Raw genomic sequence first — 20011 nt, 5'->3', positions numbered from 1 at the left:
CTGGAAAGAAAAAGATGGTTCGTTAATACCCACCTCCAGGACAGTGACCTAATAGACGTTTGTTCTGGTATTTTGTGTATTATTGTTTTCCATAGTTGAATATATACTTTACTTCAGAGATTTCAGTTTCTCTGGAGCATTCTATCATTTTTATTTATAAAGTACTGGCATGTGAGGTGAGTTAAATGTCTTCTCGTCCAGTCTGTCGAGATACTTATCACTGTGTAAAACAAATAAAAAGATCAGGCAGGCAAACAAAACAATCCCTGTGGTTCCAGGTATAACTTGAAATCACATCCCTGACGTAAGTTGCCGTTCCCTTACACATTGTGGTTAGTATTATAGTTGTTTTATACTGACCATTGTGGTATAGAGTTCACTCAACATTTTTCAGAATTCATAGGTTATTCACATTGTAAAGAGTTATGCATCATCTTTTCTCTGTACAAGGATCATTGCAAATCTCTTTAGTACTGGTCAGTAAGAGACACCCAGGGAGTGTCGTCTGGTCCTATCTTTATCTTGTCCATCAGTTATTCACGCCAGAAAGTTTGGCTACGCCCTCAATCTTCCTCCCTTTTCTTACAATAACTATCCATTTAACCACGAGTTTATAACATTTTCTTCTATTAAGGAACTCTTGTTTCTGTCTCTTCTTTCTATTCTAGCTCTACTTGGGGCCTTTTTTCTACCATAATTTTTGGGGTACCCTCTACCTGGTTACCTTGCCATTCGTTCTTGGATTATTTTCTTTAAAAATGTTTTTGATCATGTCACATCCCTGTATAAAAATATTTGCTGCATCTGGAGAATAAAAATTTAATTCTTGAGCCCTCTATTTGCCTTCCCTATGTCTGAAGCCATTCCTGGCTTCTAGACATACGCCATTAGATGCACTGTTCCCTTGGGCACCATGCTAGTCACTGAGCCAGGTCCACACGCCTTTTCCTCACTTAATTCTCCACCTGTGTGTAGTGCTTCTTTCCGATCTTTTATATTCTGTGGAAATGCCAACTTGGTGGTGAAATCTTTTTACACATCCTGATAAAAATTGAATCCTTCTTTGATCTTACTCGTAGTATCTATTAGTTTTATCCAGATATCACATTCTATTGTAACAATTCAACTTACTTGTTTTATTAACGGAACCATGTCCTGTGCCATAATCCTTATTCTAATAGATTTTGGGGTTTAATAAATGTTTACTGAACAAGTTTTAAAAATTCAAGTGATACGTTTACTCCACCTCCCATATTACTGACGGGAGGCTAGAACTAGGGTAAAGCTGGTCAAATTTAATGATAAAGTGTTATTTTACATTTTAAGTTTTTGTGAGAATAATGTCCATTCCATTATAGGTTAAGTCATTGAGTACTTTTTCTGACTGGATCACTGCTCACAACTCAATTTAGTATGACAAACTTAAACTCTTCTAAGATGGTTTCAGCCTTTCTGACTTCTGGCGAAGGTTCTGACTTGGAGTTTGAGAGGAGGCTGTGATTTGCACCTACCTCGGTCCACACTGGGGTAGTGTGGTTTATATTCTACTTCTTGACCAGAGCAGGATCTGGCTCATTTTGACAAACCTAGTTAGCATTAACTCAGTATGTTTTTTTTAAAAACACACAGTGGTGGTGGTACGTTGGAATTTTTATTTGTAGTTTTGAATTTTTATTGCTTACTTTGGACTTTAACCCAGCTCAATGACCTTTTTTTTTTTTTTTTTTATTACAGTGGCTATGGATCATCACCTACCTTTACCCAAATGGACAGAGAACACAGCTCAAAAACAAGTGCAAAGGCCCTCTACGGTATGTGTGTTTACTTGATGAGGTGTAATTCTGCTTCGAACCACATTTTACAAATTATGTATTCAACTTCGTAATTTGAACCTAGGCCTTGTTTATATTATTTGGAGTGACAGAGGTAAGGATTGTTTTAAAAAGAGGTTTGTTTGTTTTTTTTTTTTTTTTAAGATTTTATTTATTTGGCAGAGAGCAAAAGCAGGGGCAGAGGGAGAGGGAGAAGCAGGCACCCTGCTGAGCAGGGAGTCCCATGTGGGGCTCAACCCCAGGACCCCAAGATCAGGACCCAAGCCGAAGGCAGACGCCTAACCAAGTGAGCCACCCAGGCACCCCTAAAAAAGAGTTTATAAAAGCTACTAAGATATGACTTCTGCTTACTGTTGTAAAATTTACAACCCATGGATGAAATATATTGCAGTGTTTTCTAGGGAATCTTTTATATGGCATCAATGCCTTAGCTGGATTTTCCCAGCTAATTATTTGTGATACGATTGTTGATCTTCATGAATGATCCATTTGATTGTGGGCTGACAGTTGACTGAACTTTTCCTTATAACTCTTGAACTTTTGGATAATGTTATAGTATCATTTCTTTCTATACTGTGAAACCAGCAGGCTTTGTCCCTGATTCTTCTTTATCTTCCATTTTCCTCTCTAGATTCATGTGTAAATAATATATTTTTAGACTTTAGTATAAAATAGAAGTCATTACTAAAAAGAAGTTGAGGACTCCTGAAATATACCATGTGTTTGGAAATGCACTTTTTCACGGGTTCTGCATGGGCTTTTATTATTGTACAACAATAAAGAATAAGAATAGTATTCTGGTTAAAAGACTCAGAATAGTGTTGTGGTTAAGGGCAGAGACTCTGGACCCAGACTTTCTGGGTTCAAATTCAGTTCTATCATTTATTAGCTGAATAATCTTGGACAAGATTTTTGTACCCAATTTTGCTTATCTGTATAATGGGGAGATCTTATAGATTTGATGTGACAGTTAAATGAGTTAGTACATGTAAAATGCTTCTAATAGTGCCTGACGAGCAGAAAGTAGTGTATGTATTTGCTACTATTGTTGGGAGTATCCTTATTATTATCTGTCATAGGAACTAACACCCTTTTATAAATTTGGAATTCTCTGTCTCTCTCTCACTTTTTTTTTTTTTTTTTTTTTTAATTTTACCTGTCTTTTTTTTTTTTTTTTTTTTAACGTTACCTGTCTTGGCTGTGGTAAGAATGAGCAATTCTAAGGTTTTGTGAATCTCTTTCTGCCTGTGTATTGAGTGACTAAGCCTTAGGACTCAAACTATGCGTTCATAAAATAGACTTTATACCATACGTGGATATATTTTCTTATGGCCTTGTCAGTCTGATCAGTGTTGGTTTCAGTTTTCTCCACTACTATATTATGACATCCTTACCATGTCCTGCTAGTTGTGAATTGTAGGTCTAGAGAATATATTCCACAGATGCTTATTTTGTGATTAATATGTGCACCGAACAGAGCTAGTAATTTATGGTTCTTGACTTTAAGAGACTCACCGTCTAGAGAATGACTTGAAGAAACTGAAAAAGAAGGTTTTTTGTTTTTTGTTTTCAAAAACAAAATAGTTCCTTCAGTCTTTCATTTCTAGGCTGATATTTATTAAGTACTTCTGTGTGCCAGGCCAAGGTCTTCATAGTCTGTTTCCATGACGATTCAGTCATTCCAAGATGAGTAAGACATAGTCATTGCTTATGCACTGTTTTGGTGAGGTAGACTAGTAAATGCACTGTTATAATAAAGAGCTAAATAAGCTTGGATGGCAGCGTATAAGGTGCAGTGGGGGTCTTCGGTTCTTCTGTGTGGGTAGGGTGGGAGTCAGAAGGGATATCCTAGAGGACTTGAGCATCGAGTTAAACTCTGAAATGTAAGTAGTGTGCTCCAGGCATTTGGGAGGCTGGCGGGTGCTGTAAACAGCAGCATGAACCCTTTATAACCTAGATTGTGAGCTCTGTAAGTTGGGCCATCTTTGCCTTGCGTACTTCAGGATTCCCCAAGCATAGCACCGTCGTGAATGTATACTTTACACTCAGTAAATACTTGCAGAATGAATATAATGAATGAAAGAACTGCAAACAGTTTGGTCTTAACTGGAGGTTGCAAGATGGTGCATTGGGAAATAAGATAGAAATATAAACATGGGCCACAGTGCGAAGAATCATCCTGAGGAATTCGGACATTGTTTGCAGGGAATGCCTAGCCACCGAAGTTTTTAGTCAAGGGAGTAAGAGGTCTGTTGTCTCGGGTCACTCTCATAGCAGTATTGAGGTTGGATATGACGACTATGAATGGAAATAGGTAAGCCAGACATCTAAATACTAGCCCTAAGTCTTTTGTTAAGATGGAGCAGTGTTGATCATCTCACAATACCATAGATCCAAAAATCTATTTTCAGAGAGCTAAGAAAGGGGTAAGGGATAAAAAGTAGAATTCATTTGCAAATTTTAACGTTTATTTTGTGTTAGGAACGTCTTCATAAAATCATAGATCTGAGGGCTGAAAATCATCAGCCTATAAGCAGTAAATTTCTGTTTTCCCCTTTTTGCATATAGAACAAGCCGAGGCTCCTTTCCAAGGTGAGATGATTTGTCCGAGTCACAGAACTTTAAAATCTTGATTGTAAGAAAATGTGACAATTTTGTATAGTGTGACAAAAATGAGCAGTGTATAGGTAAAACAGAGGAGATAAAGAGAGGGAAAGAAAGGGGCAAATCCAAGAGACATTTAAAAAGAAGGAAGAAGTCTTAGCAAATATATTTGGCTTAGAAGCAAGCAGGTTTTACGTCCCTTGAAGTTGCAGATCAGATAATGTTTCGTTCCTCTTTGTATCTAATCCTCTCTGCTCCCTCCCAAAAGGGGCGCTCAGTCAATGCCCATGGAATGAATGGTGTGAACGACAGGGAAGAAATATGTTCAGATTTTGAACGCAACTTCGCAATAAGCAAGTTGCAGTTGAAGTTCCAACTGCAGTTAGTTAAACACTCAGTGTGTGTTTAGCCTCCCAGTCTCAAGTTCTAACTTTTTTTTTTTTTTTGGCTAGGGAGTTGGTAAAAGAGAGATTTTTAATGTAGTTTATCACAATGTATGCATTTTCTTTAAAATTTCTCGTTTCACAATGATTAAACCAGTTGAATAAATCTTTCAAGAATGAGTTTCTTTCCTGGATGCTGCATGAACCTCTCTGGTGTGTGAAAATACTATTTAGTGCACCGGAACATGAGTTTTATGGTAATGACCGTTGTTTTTTACACACTGACCACAGGTTAGATACTTCATCTAGAGTTTCATGCAGCTTGTCTTTTTCATGAGAACGCTTTTCAGGTCTGACACCATAATGTGCCCCCCACATTGCTTCAGTAACTCAGTAACTTCAGTCTCAGAGAAACTGAGGGGGTCTATACATTGTGTAGAGTGGGTTTTGGGGGCCAAGCAATCTGGGGCTGAATCATGGCCCTTCCACCAAAGGGCTGCCATTTTGAGCAAATGATTTTATGTCTTGGCCCCAGTTTCTTCATCTATAAAATAGAAATGATAATAATACTGTGGTAGGTTTAGATGAGAAAACAGAAGTAATGCATCTGTCATGGCATGGAGGAGAAGTATAGGGAGTTACTTTTTGTCCTCCGTCCTCAGATTAATCAAGGCCCTCAAATTTAATATTTTGATATGACCTCCAAATGATGTTATATGTGTAATCACAGTGATACTTGGATGGATCAAAGGGTAATCTTCATCATATTTTTCAAGCTTTTATTCCAGATATTACCGAAAATATATTTTTTTGTAAATCCTGTAAATGTACTGTGAACTGTACAATTATGATGATATATATTTGCTTCTTTGGGATATGTATTAATTTATGCAAGGAAAGCAGTTAAAATATACTGCAGTTTTATAACCCTGTTTTGTCATTTCTTCATTATGATACAAGAAATTTCAAAGCCAGCATGTGAGCGTTTCTACATCACCAAAGTCCCTGACAACATAAATAAATAGAAAATAAATATTAATTTCATTTTCCTCCACATACCTCATGACCGTAACATTTCATTTGGCTGCTGTTATTGAGAAGTTGAAAATTTTGTATTTTTCTCCAGCTAGCCTGCTTGTCAGAGTCTTTAAGCACTAAAATTTAATATCATTTTTAAGGAAGTACTTGTAAAATATATTAAACATTCCCTTCCATCAGGGTGTGGTGCCTGTAAGCTCTTGTCGATGACTCAGAGGGTCATCAGCACTCACGAGCTTATGTGCTGGGATGTGCTCAGAGGCTATAGTCTTTCCCTTTACACGAAATCATTCAAAATCTTTTCCCTTTTGAATATTTGTGGCTACTTTTTCCATGTGGCTATGTCCCAAGCCTGTTATTTTTGCTTGTTGTTAACATACCTTCTTCTAGTATTGCTTCTGATTCGTATGGGCTGAAAAACTAGAAAGAAAATCTTAAGGAGTAAATAGGTTTTGAGTGGGGAATTGAGAGTGCCATTAAAGTCTGCATATTAAAATGTGCAAGTTTCAATGTATAGACCTTGTGACATCTGTCTACAACTCAGACGACTTATTTAAGGATGGGCTCCGCTGTGTTCTGAATAGCTGAACTTTTCAAAAGTAATCTCTCTAAATTTGATACTGCTGAATTTATAATATAACCATTCATAATAATCAGCTGTTTAAAGTCATCCTGTATCCAGAAAAACTTAAGTTTCACAGAATTACCAGTTAGCTGTACTTTTTTTTTTTTTTTTGGTCATTACTGACATTTATAGTAACTTTGAGATTTGTTTCGTTGGGAGTTCAAATAGTATATATGATAGACAGTCACTCTCTCAACTCTCAGCCTTAAGTTTGAACTTTTCTTGTGAAGCCAGCAAGGAGGAAAATATATTTGTGTTTTTCCTGTTTTTCTTTTTTTTTTGTCAAGGAAGTACTGGTAAGAATTGTGTATAAGTAATCTATAAACCATATGACCAGTTTCTGTATAATTGACTTCACTATAAACTTTTCTGTATTTTTACACAGTGCTTGACTTATCGTCCTCATAGCAATATCCCTGAGTATAGCACTTTTCTTAATAGCTATGTACCCCACATATATATAAATTTTTTCTTTTTTTTGTACCTATCTTTCTTCTCTTCCTGTCCCTTTCTATCTTCTGATCTTGGTTGGGAGTTAGTCCCTTTGTGTAACTGTCATAATCGAAGCCCAAGCAATCTCTTACACATGCAGGTGGCATTCAGGAATTAAAACCCATTTCTCTTTCCTCTATCCTCGTCGTTTACGGTGTGTATTTTACCAGAGAAAACATTTAAATCTTCTTTTGTAAGAACAATTTTTTTTTTAATTCTTGAGAAGGAAATGGCCTGTGATTATATATTATCAGGAAGTCAGGCACTGTAAGAGTCACAGTTCAGCCTCAGAGAGTGTACTGGTGCTCTGTGACTCAAAAAGACAGTTGGGCAGTTTTCCCACCTTCCCTGAAAATTTTAAAAGCTCCTTTTCTCCTCATGGGATAAGCTGTCTTATCAATTTGTTGAACAGGCCAGTAGAATTAATTCTTAAATAATGTAGTTTTGTAAAAATGACCTTGTTTGTTTGTACAAACAGGATCTTGGTTTTGATACTGATTTGTCAAACTGTGACGGCCTAGAGAATGAGAGCCCCTACTTATCACTCTGTGCTCCCCACTGATTCCCGTTAAGCACCTCACCTCTGTGGAAATTACACACTAAGATAGTGGGAAAGGAATTCTCCTTTACTGTGCTTGAAAGTGTAAAGCAATAGGAGCAGTAGCCCATTGTTTAATTTAGAGAGAGAAATAAATACTCAGCAGCTGCTTTTATGTTACCTTTTTTCTTTTTTATTGCCGAATCCTTACTTCGATGCTATGCTTTATTTTCAGAGAGAGAGAAAATAAAATTATCTGAATATTAGCTCTTTTTTAAAATGATTTTTTCATTTATTTTAGAGAGAGAGAGACAGAGAGAGCGTAGGGGTGGAGGGGCAGAGAGAGAGGGAGAATCCTCAGACTCCCCACTGAGCACAGAGCCCCACATGGGTGTCTATCGTGACCTGAGCCAAAATCAGGAGTCAGCCACTTAACTGACTGAGCTACCCAGGAACCCCTGAATATTAGCTTTTACAAATCTTGCTGTATATGCATAAACAGCAATATAGGCAAAAGAGAATTATGTTTAAATACTGAGACCTGCGTATTGTTATAATTGCCGTTACACTAATTGAAGTAAATGAAGCCTACATTTTTTGGGAAGATTTTATTAATTTATTTATTTTTGAGAGAGAAAAAGAGAGAGTGGGGGGGAGGGGGGGAGGGAGAGAGAGAGAATCTCAAGCAGACTCCACACTGAGTGCAGAGCCCAGTACAGGGATTGATCGCAGGACCCTCTGAGATCATGACCTGAGCTGAAATCAAGAGTCAGACACTTAACCGACTGAGCCACCCAGGCATCCCAAAACCTACATTTTTTAAAAATTAAGAGTTGTAGTTTTAGGTTCCTAGCAGAATTGAGGGGAAGCTACGGAGATTTCCCATACACCACCTTGCGTATGTATAGCCCTCCGCTATCAAGCCCGCAGCAGAGCGGTGCACTTGTCACAATTGATGAACCTACACTGATATAGGTTCACCCAAGATCTTTGGAAAGCTGAATTTAATGTTCCCAATCTGGAAGCTAATGATCATGTTTTGCAGCAGCAGCATAGCAATTCAATTATGTGAAAATAATCTCTAAAGGACTTTGATCATTGGTTACTGAATTCACCTATTTCCATTTCTTTTGGTTGGCGTAGTCTGGTCTGTGGTATTAAAGCCAGTAGGAAAAACAGTAAAACCACAACCAGTGGCACTGCAATCAAGTCAAGTTCGTTCCTGGCTCTAATCAGTTCCGATTCAGAGAGGTAGGGAGAGAGAAACTGAGGCTTTTGTATCAGCAGTCAAGCAGCCTATAATATGAGAAACCCAAAACTCTGCTGCCAGATTTATTCAGCTATTATATACTATTTGACCGTGATTTACGCTCTTAATTTGGAAAGAAAAATTTTCAACTTAGAGAAGTAACATGTAGTAGATGAGTTGGCCTTTGTACAGCGTTTGGGCCGGTGGTTTCCAGTCCTGGCTGCACAACAGGATTGCCATTTATAAATCCCAATGCCCAAACTGCATCCTAAGCCAGTTACATTAGAATCTCTAGCAGGTGGGACCCCAGCAGTGTTTTTCCAAGTTCATTCTAGTGTGTGGCCAAGGCTGAAAACCCTTGTTGAAGTGGGGAATGTCATTAGAGGCTTTGAGTATCATTGAGGCTTCTTTTAGATTTCTCGTACTTTTTTAAGGCTTTTGGTGAGATTTTCAGCTTAAGAGCATAATTACTATTTACAATGGTACTTGAGAGTACATATGATTCTCGTAAAAAAGAAATGTACCATAATTGCCTCTTAGGAAACTTCTTTCAAAATTTTCCTATTAAAATGTTAATATTACCCTTTATTTATTCATTGACTTAAATCACTAGAACTACTAGTTTATTTATAAATTCATTTTATGGCATTTATATATTGTTAGGATCTTTAAAAGGTAATTTCTTGTAACACATGCATCTTATTTATTGGCGCACTGGAGAGAAAGCAGTTTAAGAGTTTCTAAATGGAGTCTTCATTTGGAATATTAAGAATAACACCTATCTGCTAGGCAGTCAGAGTGATCAGTTAATGTCATGTTTTTTACAAATACTATCAAATAGGCACTGTTTTTCTATTGTATTTATAAAATACGGTTCTATGGGATTAAGAAACTGTATTAGAAAATGTGGAAGAACACATTCTTACTACTTCATAATGAGAATCTTTGATTACAAAACATACAGTTGAGCTTCAATCGTGTTTACCGATCACTTATCTGAAAGACTCGGTGAAGCATTTGAATGTCCTGGGGTTGCCATATCACAACTGGGTACCATGGCAACCACTGCCATTTCTTTCGCTGTCTCGGTCAGACCACGGGAAACAGAACCACCTTCATGTCCCGAGTCTGCCGAGTCTGCCGTAGAGAGTTGTGCTAGAAAGTGATAACCCAGTGATTCTGGGATTGTGGTTATTTCTCAAAGTGCTTTCGTCAGCTATGTTCCTCACTTACATATTGCATTTCAGTGGTTCTCCTGAGAACAGTTATCCATTTGTTACTATCTCACGTTGATTAATTCTCAGCTAATGATCAGAAAAATAATGGTGGTTTATTTTTTTTAATATGTAGAATACAGTCACATAAGTGAAGGTTACGTTTTGTTATATTGGAATAGAAAAATTTAAGGTGAAACCAGATCTTTCTTTTTGATCACGCTATTTTGTTAGGAACAGATGGATCATACTTCTTCAGGTCATCGTCCAAACAAAAAAAGAAAGGTAGAAGATACTGAATTTTGTAGTGTGTCTGTTTCTGTTAAGTAACTTAATGCTGCAAAAGCAAAAATAGAATATATCGGAGTAATGTCAGACTGATGTAATCTGGGGGATATGGATATTTTTCATCCAAGTTTTAAGGTAAATATAAAAGATAATTACTTTTGTATGTATTGTGAAACAATAATTTATCAGAGTTTTCAAAATCCTGCTAACATTCCGAATCTGTATATGTATTTTATATTTTTGTACTTGCTTTGCTTTCATGCTCAACAGAACTTTTCAACTTCTGAAGTTGTAGGAAGATCTAAAAGTTTCTATATTAACTGAAAGAAACATGTTTATATTTGAAAAGCAGGTAGATATTAGTAAAGCTGAGGCGTGTGTGTGTGTGCCTGTGAGCGCACACGTTTGTATCTGGGTGAGTCTGAATATTAGTGCTGTAGGAGTCTTGAGGTTTGATCTTATTTAACCCTTTTATTTTACAAGAAGAGTGCTGAGATCCAGAGCTAAGCGTCTTGCCTTCAGTTAGTGTCCTGCTTAGTGACAGAGCCAAAGCTAGAATCAGTCATCTTTGGTTCTTGCTTAGGGCTCTTTTTTCATCATAGCATTCTGCTTTAGAAAGAATAGGGCAACTCTGAATTTACAAATAAGCAAGTGACTTGATTAGAAAGCAACAGATACAAAATACTGTCTCCACATATTTTATATTTTGGTTTTGCAGCATTTTATGAAAGAAAATAAAGGTTTGTTTTTGCTTTTCCGATAGCGTGGTGCAGTAACTTTCTACCTAACTCCCTCATATTTTCTAACAGTTGGTATCTACAATTCTGAGTATCACATTTGTTTATTCTATAGCTGTGTGGAACCTGTTAAAGTTTAATGACCATCAGTATGATTAAATCATGTTCTGAATCTCCTCTGACACTCTCCATAGTTTGGATGTTGTGAAAGGACATGTTCCTTGCAGTGGCCATTATCTTGATAATGTAGTCTAACTCCTTATAATACAGTATCTGTGACAGATTTTGCAATTCTGTTTTGTTCTCAGTACATTAAGAGATGAGAGTTACAAGCCAGTTTTTACCTTTTTACCAAAGAGTAGGTATCTGATTAATAAAACCCTTAGACTAACTCTTTTTCTTACAACATTAATAATCTAGATTTTACCTTTGGGATTCTGAAAATCTGTATTGGGTCAAATTGTTCTTGCATATCATTTAAGCTTTCTGTTGGCCTTTTCATTTCATGTGAATAATGAGTGTTTTCAGATACACCACACAATGGCGACTTGTCAGCTACTGTATTTATATGTGAGATAGACTAGTTTTAGAGATGGCCACAAGACACCGATACATGAACTTCAGCCTGTTAGTGGGTAAATAATGACTTCTTCAACTTCTCTTTCAGAACAAAGGAAGAATTATGCTCGGGACAGTGTCAGCAGTGTGTCCGATATATCCCAATACCGTGTTGAAGTAAGATGTTTTGATGTTTGCTAAAATTTAAAATGAACCTTGAGGGACATAAAAATTTGGTGGTAAAATCAGAATTGTGTTTTATTGTATCCCTATGATGTACTCTGAATTATGTTGACCTTTTTCCTTTAGATTTTTATAAAACTGAGGTGTAAAATAACGAAGTATCTTGCTCATCGGGGGTCTGTTTCATAGAGAATTAATTAACCACTCATTGTTATTGTCAGCCTTATTTTGATTAAAAACAGGACAGAGGCTTCTATTTTATATTCTAGAATCTTCTTGAAATTGCACCTTTGATGGTTTCACTGAGTGCTTTAGTTTTAGTTTTACCTGAAGTCATGACTAGTCCTGTTTAAACAATGGTTTTCTTGTTTAGTTTTTCCTGTGTTGTTATCTTTTAAGATATGTTTGCTCTTGAGTGGAATCTATATAGGTGACTTTTCGCTTATAACAGAATATATTTAAGTAGGGAGTAATTTCTAAGTTGCTCTTATTTTCCATTTTCTACTCATAGCAAGCGTGCTTCACGAAATGTGAAGTTTTGTTCAGAACCGTGCAAAGTTTGACAGTTGCTACAGTGGTGACAGACTACCGCTCTCATTTATCAGCGTCTTAGTTTCAAGCCGCAGTGCAGAGGGCCTGCTGTGGCTCAGCACTTAAGGAACCAACATGGAATGAGATGGGAGGGATCGGTCTTAAGAGAATGTTATTTAAACTGTTCAGAATTTATGTTCTGTTTATGTAGCTCAGCATGGCTCAGTATGAAACAGATTTAGGTATTTTACGACTCAAGGCACCCTTTGCTCAATTCACAAAACCCTGCTTGACTTTTTTATCTCAGTAAGGGAGCCACGAAGTTGTGGGGCACCTTGTGTTGGCTCCTCTCCACTCCACTCGCTGACTGCAGTCAGGTCACCATTGCTTTCTTTTGGAAAACGTGCAGTAAGGGAATGTGTGTGTTATAAATATGTTTCCTTCTTGCCAATCGTTAGCACTTGACCACCTTTGTTCTGGATCGGAAAGATGCTATGATAACTGTTGATGATGGAATAAGGAAGCTGAAATTGCTCGATGCCAAGGGCAAGGTGTGGACGCAGGATATGATTCTTCAAGTGGACGACAGAGCTGTGAGCCTCATCGATTTAGAATCGAAGGTAAGGTTGTAAAATTTAGACTGTTTCACTTCCAAGAAAGTTCCACAGCTATTTATGTTGATAAGCAGGTCGTATCGTTTAAAAGGGGATGAAAGTTTGACAAAATAAAATATTCTGTCAGTGATTTTAAAGAAGAAATATACTACTGCATACACATTATGCCCACAAAATCAGTTTGTGAAACTAAAGATACAGGGACATGTATATTTTTTTTAACCACAAATGATGAGATGGAGGAAGTGAGAAAAAAAATTCATAGCACTAAAATAAGGCCCCAGGGGCCCTTATTCTTTATGACATATATTAATTATATACTAGGGTAACCATATCCCAGTAAATGAGTAACCTAGGATGAACCAGTTGTGTGTGTGTGTGTGTGTGTGTGTGTGTGTGTATATGTATGTGTGTATTAACTATGGCAGGCACCTTTGTTTTGCACAACCACTGGTCGGTAAGATGCTGGAGCTCTCAGTACAGGACTTTTCTGGGCCCCGTCATCCCATAAGCATTTTAGTTGCTAAGATAAAGAAAACAACTGTCATAATCATTTTGGAGCACTCCGATAGGACTCGGAGTCAGATCTGCCCTTGCTTTTCTCACATCCATCGTGCACTGTGAGAGGACAGCAGCTGAGTGCTTCTCTCATCCGCATGGTTTTAAGTAATTATATAGAGAAAAGAGATATTATTTAATTTACTTTTGCGAAGAAAGACAATTTGTTATTTCTCTGGTTCTCTGAGGAATTGCATTTTATTTTGATGGAACCAGAGCTTCTTGTTTTCCCTTTGCCTGGATCTCAGAGAATCAAAAGTTAGAATAAATTTATGGTGTGATGTGTGTATGTACCATCTGTAATCAAAGTATCTGCTTTTTCCTTTTATGATTTATTTTATTTATTTTTATTTATTGGGGATATTATATTTTGTTTACTTAAAGTCACTGTTTCTCTCATTAATGCATTATGATCCACTCACTATTTGTATAATGACGTTAGTATAATAACAAGCATTTTAAATGTCTCATTAAATACAGAATTCTAAGTGCGAACAGAAAGCTCATTTGTTTAAGAATCTGTCAGTGTATTATTTAGGTGGCTGTTTATAGGTTAGAGAATATTCTCGTTTATACTACCAAACGTCTTAAACACTTTGAAGGATGTATTTTTTAGTGAGATCCCTCTGGCCCAGCTGTTTGACATTTTTGGCTAGAATGAATGAATGTATATATATTCCCTGTATATATATATTCACTGTATATTTTTATATATATTTTTTTCATTTGAGAGATTCATTGAAATAAAAAAATGTATAAATGATGTATTATTTTTAGCCTAACATTTGTGATCGCTGAGGGTAGAAACTAAGAGTATGACTGTTCAGTGTTCACGTAAAAGAAAATTCTAACACTGTATAGCCAGAGTGAAAAAACACCATGTAAGATGGTGAATAATTTTGGAAAGAGTCCTCACTTTACTTCATTTTCTCTTAAAGGCATCATTTCGACTCCATAACCTGAGAAAGTCAGTAATGCTAAGTTCAGTATTTCTTCTGTTTATTAAGAACACAACTTCATCCCTCTGCTAAATATTTCCTTTTTGTTGCTCTTTCTCCCACTCCCTTTCTAGCTCCACCTTGTTTCTCTGTGGCCACCTTGTATCTGCTCCTTCTCCACATCTGAGGGTTCACTAGGATTCGCTGTCAGTGTGATCTGCACCCTTTACAAAGTATTTGTACAGTGTCTAGAGCTCTTTGTTCAGTCAATTTTAGACATACAATAAAAGTTAAGGCAAGTTATATTTTTACTTTGTTTACAGAATGAACTAGAGAATTTCCCTCTGAGCACAGTCCAGCACTGCCAAGCTGTGATGTATTCCTGTAACTATGATTCAGTTCTTGCCCTGGTGTGCAAAGAGCCAACTCAGAGCAAGCCAGATCTTCATCTTTTCCAGTGTGATGAGATTAAGGTAAAAGAATGGTGCATTTTTCCCCCCTTTAAGTAGATGTTCTGACAGCCTTTGGATTATCCACGTCAGTCATATGACCAGTGGATTTGTAGTTTCTTAGGATTTTGTAAGGAAAACAAATACCTCAGTATCTTCCTGAGGGGTTCCAGTAAATAAAGAGGAGATAGAGTGGTATTTAAAAAAAAAAAAAATGCATTCTATTTATTAAAAAAAAAAAAAACAGGCATAGATAATATATTAAATTCTTCATTGAGTTACTTGGACTTCTAATTAAAAATTGATTCTTCCAAAATGGACAGTAAGTAATCACACCATCCTATTTTATTCCGCACTAATCACATAACGTGATTATTGAAATGAAACCCTTAGACATTTTCCATGATACAGATTTAAAGCTCACCATTTAATTATGTGACTTGAATAATTGCTCAAGATATGTAATCCCCAAGTGATAATGTGAAAGTAGGTAAGCACAGTTACCAGTAAAAACATGCTATATCCTGAAGATCGGTGTTCAAAGTACACTGTAATTTTCAAATGCTTATCATTTGTGATGCTTTGTTGGACATTAGAAATTATTGTCAGCCTTGAATATTTTTATGTCATGAGTTGATTTCTCCAAAAAGGAAATCATTTTGGGTTGAGTTGATTGGTGCTTTGCCAAAGCAGTGACTTATCACTGTGACTGTATATTATAAAATATGCAGATAATTTTTATCTTATAAAGAAATGCTGGGAGATTAGCATGAAGTGTCACTTGATCTTTTCTGTATTTCTTTGACATTAAAATATGATAGATAAAGTAAGATTGAGTGTCAACAGTGTATGTCATAATTTTCTTTTTCTTGCTTTATGTATGGATGACTTTCTAAAAATCTTACTTGGAAATAACTGGCATTTAGATAGTTTGCATTTGTGATGTTCATCAAAATTTTATGTAGTACCTTTTGAAAGTCATAAAGGGTATCAAGAATTTTGCAAGGTTAGAATTGTTAAATATTAAAGTGAGTATTTTTTTCTGAAAATATACTGAAATTTAATTAAAATATTTTTAAAACAGAGGACTAAACTAAAAGACATTTTAAATCTGGTGTTTGCCTCAGTGCTCTAAAACTTACCCTTTAACTAAGAGTTACTGTGCTGAGTAAAGTTTCTGGATTTCAGTGTTGAGAATAAAGGGCTTGTTTATCTGATAGGGGATTCTGGTATTGATGGGTCTGAAACAGATTCACTGAATTACTGTTTTGTCTGAAAGCTCAAATACCACTATGCAGCTCTGTGTTTTTACTCATTAGTGCTATATTCCACATGAGACCTTTTCTTTTTTCCCTTGACACATTGAAAATATAAACACAATGAAATATGATGTGGTTTCTTTTATATGGGTCATGTTGCAACATCACTTTTGAGTTTTAAAGTTTCTTTATTATGGGATTTTACACAACGCTCCTGCCCACCTCTGTAGTAAAATTTTTCTTAGAAATATGATAGCCCCCCCATAGGAAGTTCAGGGTTCCTAAGCATCTTTAGTTTTATTTAATATCCCACATAACAGAGAGTCTTTGACATGTTTATAATGTCTTCCTGAAACTTAGTCTTACAGAACTAGGGTGCATTAGCCCTCACATTTAATTAGGAATGGGACCTCGGCCAAGCCATTATATGAGTATTCTTCAGTTTCATTAATTATAAAACAAAGAGGACAGGTAGGATAATCTTTAAGTTTCCTTCCAGCTCTCAAATTTTATGGTCATCTGTGCTTATGGTAAAAGAATATACAGCATACCTATTTGAGAAAAACATACATAATGACAAAGAACAAGCAGGAACAAAAAATAGAAGATGAGTACATCCCAGCCAGAATTTAATGTGCAGTAATAATCACTGGCCATAAATAAAATTCATGCCAAACATAAATTTCTTACGAAGCTGCTAACTTCACATTGGTTCCCAAGAAAACCAAATCAAATACTCTTGTTGGAAAAGTGTTAGAGAAGGTCATTGTTTGGAGAAAGTTTGCTTTTACCTGAAATGACAGAATGAATTGGTTATCAGAAAGGGTACAACCTAGTGCTGGGGTTCATCTCAGGGTTGTAGTATATTTGTCCCAAACTGGGAGTATCTGCTGGGACTGAGTGATTTGTTCCAGATTAATGGGTGCCCGCCAGAGCCTGACGTTGAGAAAGGGGAAGGTGCTCTGCTCTGTAGGCATTCACTTCTAATTCCTTCCTTTCTTTTCAGGCAGAGTATTTCTCCCAGTTACATTTTCCACCATAGACTTAAACGCAAATCCCTTTCCTCTTTGCCCGTATGCAAGGATAGCTTTTGTCTAAACTAAGGGAATCTGGATTAAATAATCTTTAAGAATTTCTTCAGTTTTTAAAATTTGTCATGATAAAATTCACCATCAAAAAACTGCAAGAGTCATGTTTTGAAAGCACACTTTTAAAAAAGAAAACACTTCTCTGTTGCATCAAGACACTTATTGATTCAGACGGGGAGCATAGTCCCTTTATGTTGTTGCTGTTTGAGCCTGCACATCAAGACAAGAAGCATCTGTGACCTCCCAGGTAACTTGCCTTTCACTGCAGGCAAACCTCATCAGTGAAGACATTGAGAGTGCCATCAGTGACAGTAAAGGAGGGAAACAGAAGAGGCGGCCCGAAGCCCTCAGGTAAAAACATTAAAAGAAACTAAGGGATAATCAGAAGGGGGAATGAAGCATGAGAGACTATGAACTATGAGAAACAAACTGAGGGCCTCAGAGGGGAGGGGGGTGGGGGAATGGGATAGACCGGTGATGGGTAGTAAGGAGGGCACGTATTGCATGGTGCACTGGGTGTTATACACAACTAATGAATCATCGAACTTTACATCAGAAACCAGGGATATACTGTATGGTGACTAACATAATATAATAAAAAAAATTAAAATTAAAAAAAAGAAAGAAACTAAGGGGTAGAATCGTTTTGTTCTTAAGTTTTTTCGTCTGCATTTTTCTTTTGTTTTTTGTTTTTTGGGTTTGTTGTTGTTGTCGTTGTTTCTGCTGTAAAGATTTAGGAAAATTATCTTCAGTGAAGGTCTGTTTTACAGATTACAACCTGTGATTTCAACTCATTCACTCTTCCGAGTTTGTCGGTATACGTGTGCACCTTTTTTCTCCGAGTTTCTGGTCTTTCTCTGAGAAGGCTTCTCCCACGTGTGTTCTCAGAGTCAGGACAGATGAGTGGCATTTTAAGGGAAGATAGCCTGGGGGAGTACAAATAGATATGAGGAATATAGTTTGTTCATAGCCTCTCCAAGTCACAGGAGACCCAGAAAAAACCCTAATGTTAAACCTAGTGTTCAGTTGAATTAACATTTTTCTGTGTTTTTGTATTTCATATATATTTGTAAATATACATATGAAATGGTTAGGAAATTCTTGTTGTCCTCCCCCTTGACATCGTTCTTAAGGTTGAGGAACTAGTACCACCAACAGAGAATTGATAGACGTGGAGATGGTAAAAATTCTATTTTTTTCATCTTTTTTAGGATGATTTCCAAAGCAGACCCTGGTATACCGCCTCCACCAAGAGCTCCTGCCCCAGTGCCCCCTGGGACTGTTACCCAGGTGGATGTTAGAAGTCGGGTGGCAGCCTGGTCGGCATGGGCCGCCGACCAAGGGGACTGTGAGTGTCTCTAGGGATTGCTACTTGTTGAAATTGACTTTGGGTTGTGACATAATTCTTGCTTTCAAATTCTGATGCTGATTTCTGAGCTGAAGCTTGAGGTTAGCTTTTTTTTTAATAAAAAAAAAATCTTAGATAAAGGAAATTTAAACCTTGGACACCATAAGATTATTGTATATGAAGAGTTCAGACCAGTCATTTAGATAAATACAGTGTTAGGATTATGGTCTTCTTTCTTTTTTTTTTTAGTGTGATCAAAGATGGGAAGTTTGAGTCAGCTAAAAAAAAGATAGTAATACGATATATACCAAAAAAGAGACTATCAGATTTTTTTGCAAAGACTACCCTTCAAAATTCTTTCCATTATTATTATCTTATCACTCTCCTGTTTGGGAAAATTGTTGTGCTTACATGAAAAGGCTGCCAGGGCAGTATTAGGACAAGAGTAAAACCATCTCCATCTCACTAACCTTGTCAAAGGGGCCCTTTGTGTGCATTATCATTTTACCTTGATGTTCTTTTTTAAAGACAAATAATCCTAGCATAGAACTTAGTGTAACTTTCTATATGTCAGAATGCTTTTTTTTTTTTAACCAAATCTGAAGATTTTTATGACTGAAAATGCCTTAAAATATGTTTGGTCTAATCTATTCATTAAGAGTCAATAAATTATGATCCAGCGAATTTGAATTTGATCAAGACTAGAACCTCGCTCTTTTGCCTCATTGTTCAATGGACTTCTTAAATCATTTATCCTTTATCTAATAATGTATTTATTCTTGCAGATACCTAACAATGTAGCTAAACAATAGAACTTGATTGGCATAAATGAGTGACACTGGACTTTGAGTCTGGTGAGTCAAAAGTTGGACTCTGGAGTAAGACCAGGATCAGCTGTGTGACCTCGGACAGTATCTCTTTGTGTTTCAACCTCCCTTGTAACGTGGGGATAATAATTCATGGGTTGCTGTGAATCTGAAAGCAAATAATGTCTACAACAGTGCCTACTGCAGTGTAAAACACATAATGTGTGGTTCATCTCATTTTTGCCAAATTGAGTTCATTTTATTTCTGAATTCCTTTCCATTTTATTTAGGGTTTTTTTGTATTCTGTTTTCAGAAATTTACACGTAAGCCCAGCTACCAAACAGACAAAAGAAACATCCATTTATCAAGAATGAAGTAACAGAATTATTTACTTTAACTTTATAACAGTTTGTTTTGCAAAATCATTCAAATTTCTATTGATCCATTTTTTCTGCAAAGTTTTGTGTTTAAAAAAACTCACAGGAGTTTATAGTGCTTTCTACTTTTTGTGTTCTCATAGTACTTTTGTCGTTGCTACTATATTGGTAGAAGAGATAATGTGTTTTTTTTTTTTTTTTAAAGATTTTATTTATTTATGTGACAGAGAGACAGCCCGTGAGAGAGGGAACACAAGCAGGGGGAGTGGGAGAGGAAGAAGCAGGCTCCCAGCGGAGGAGC

At 36.5% G+C, this 20011-nt stretch overlaps 1 protein-coding gene across 4 annotated transcripts in view; it reads left to right on the top strand.

The window, feature by feature from the left end:
• Positions 1–20011, top strand: part of EPS8 (epidermal growth factor receptor pathway substrate 8) — a 175094-nt gene that overhangs the window by 112291 nt on the left and 42792 nt on the right. For all 4 annotated transcript variants that reach the window (XM_008707049.2, XM_008707050.2, XM_008707047.2 and 1 more), the window contains 6 exons: positions 1735–1811; positions 11668–11735; positions 12731–12892; positions 14706–14855; positions 17447–17529; positions 18390–18526. In XM_008707049.2, coding sequence (XP_008705271.1) covers positions 1735–1811; positions 11668–11735; positions 12731–12892; positions 14706–14855; positions 17447–17529; positions 18390–18526 — 677 coding nt within the window. The remainder of the gene's footprint in view (positions 1–1734; positions 1812–11667; positions 11736–12730; positions 12893–14705; positions 14856–17446; positions 17530–18389; positions 18527–20011) is intronic.

This window comes from Ursus maritimus, unplaced genomic scaffold (genome assembly GCF_017311325.1).
Source record: "Ursus maritimus isolate PB19 unplaced genomic scaffold, ASM1731132v1 scaffold_26, whole genome shotgun sequence".
Taxonomy (NCBI): Eukaryota; Metazoa; Chordata; class Mammalia; order Carnivora; family Ursidae; genus Ursus; species Ursus maritimus.
Note: the sequence above shows the minus strand (reverse complement) of the source record. Positions and strands in the feature narration are given on the sequence as shown.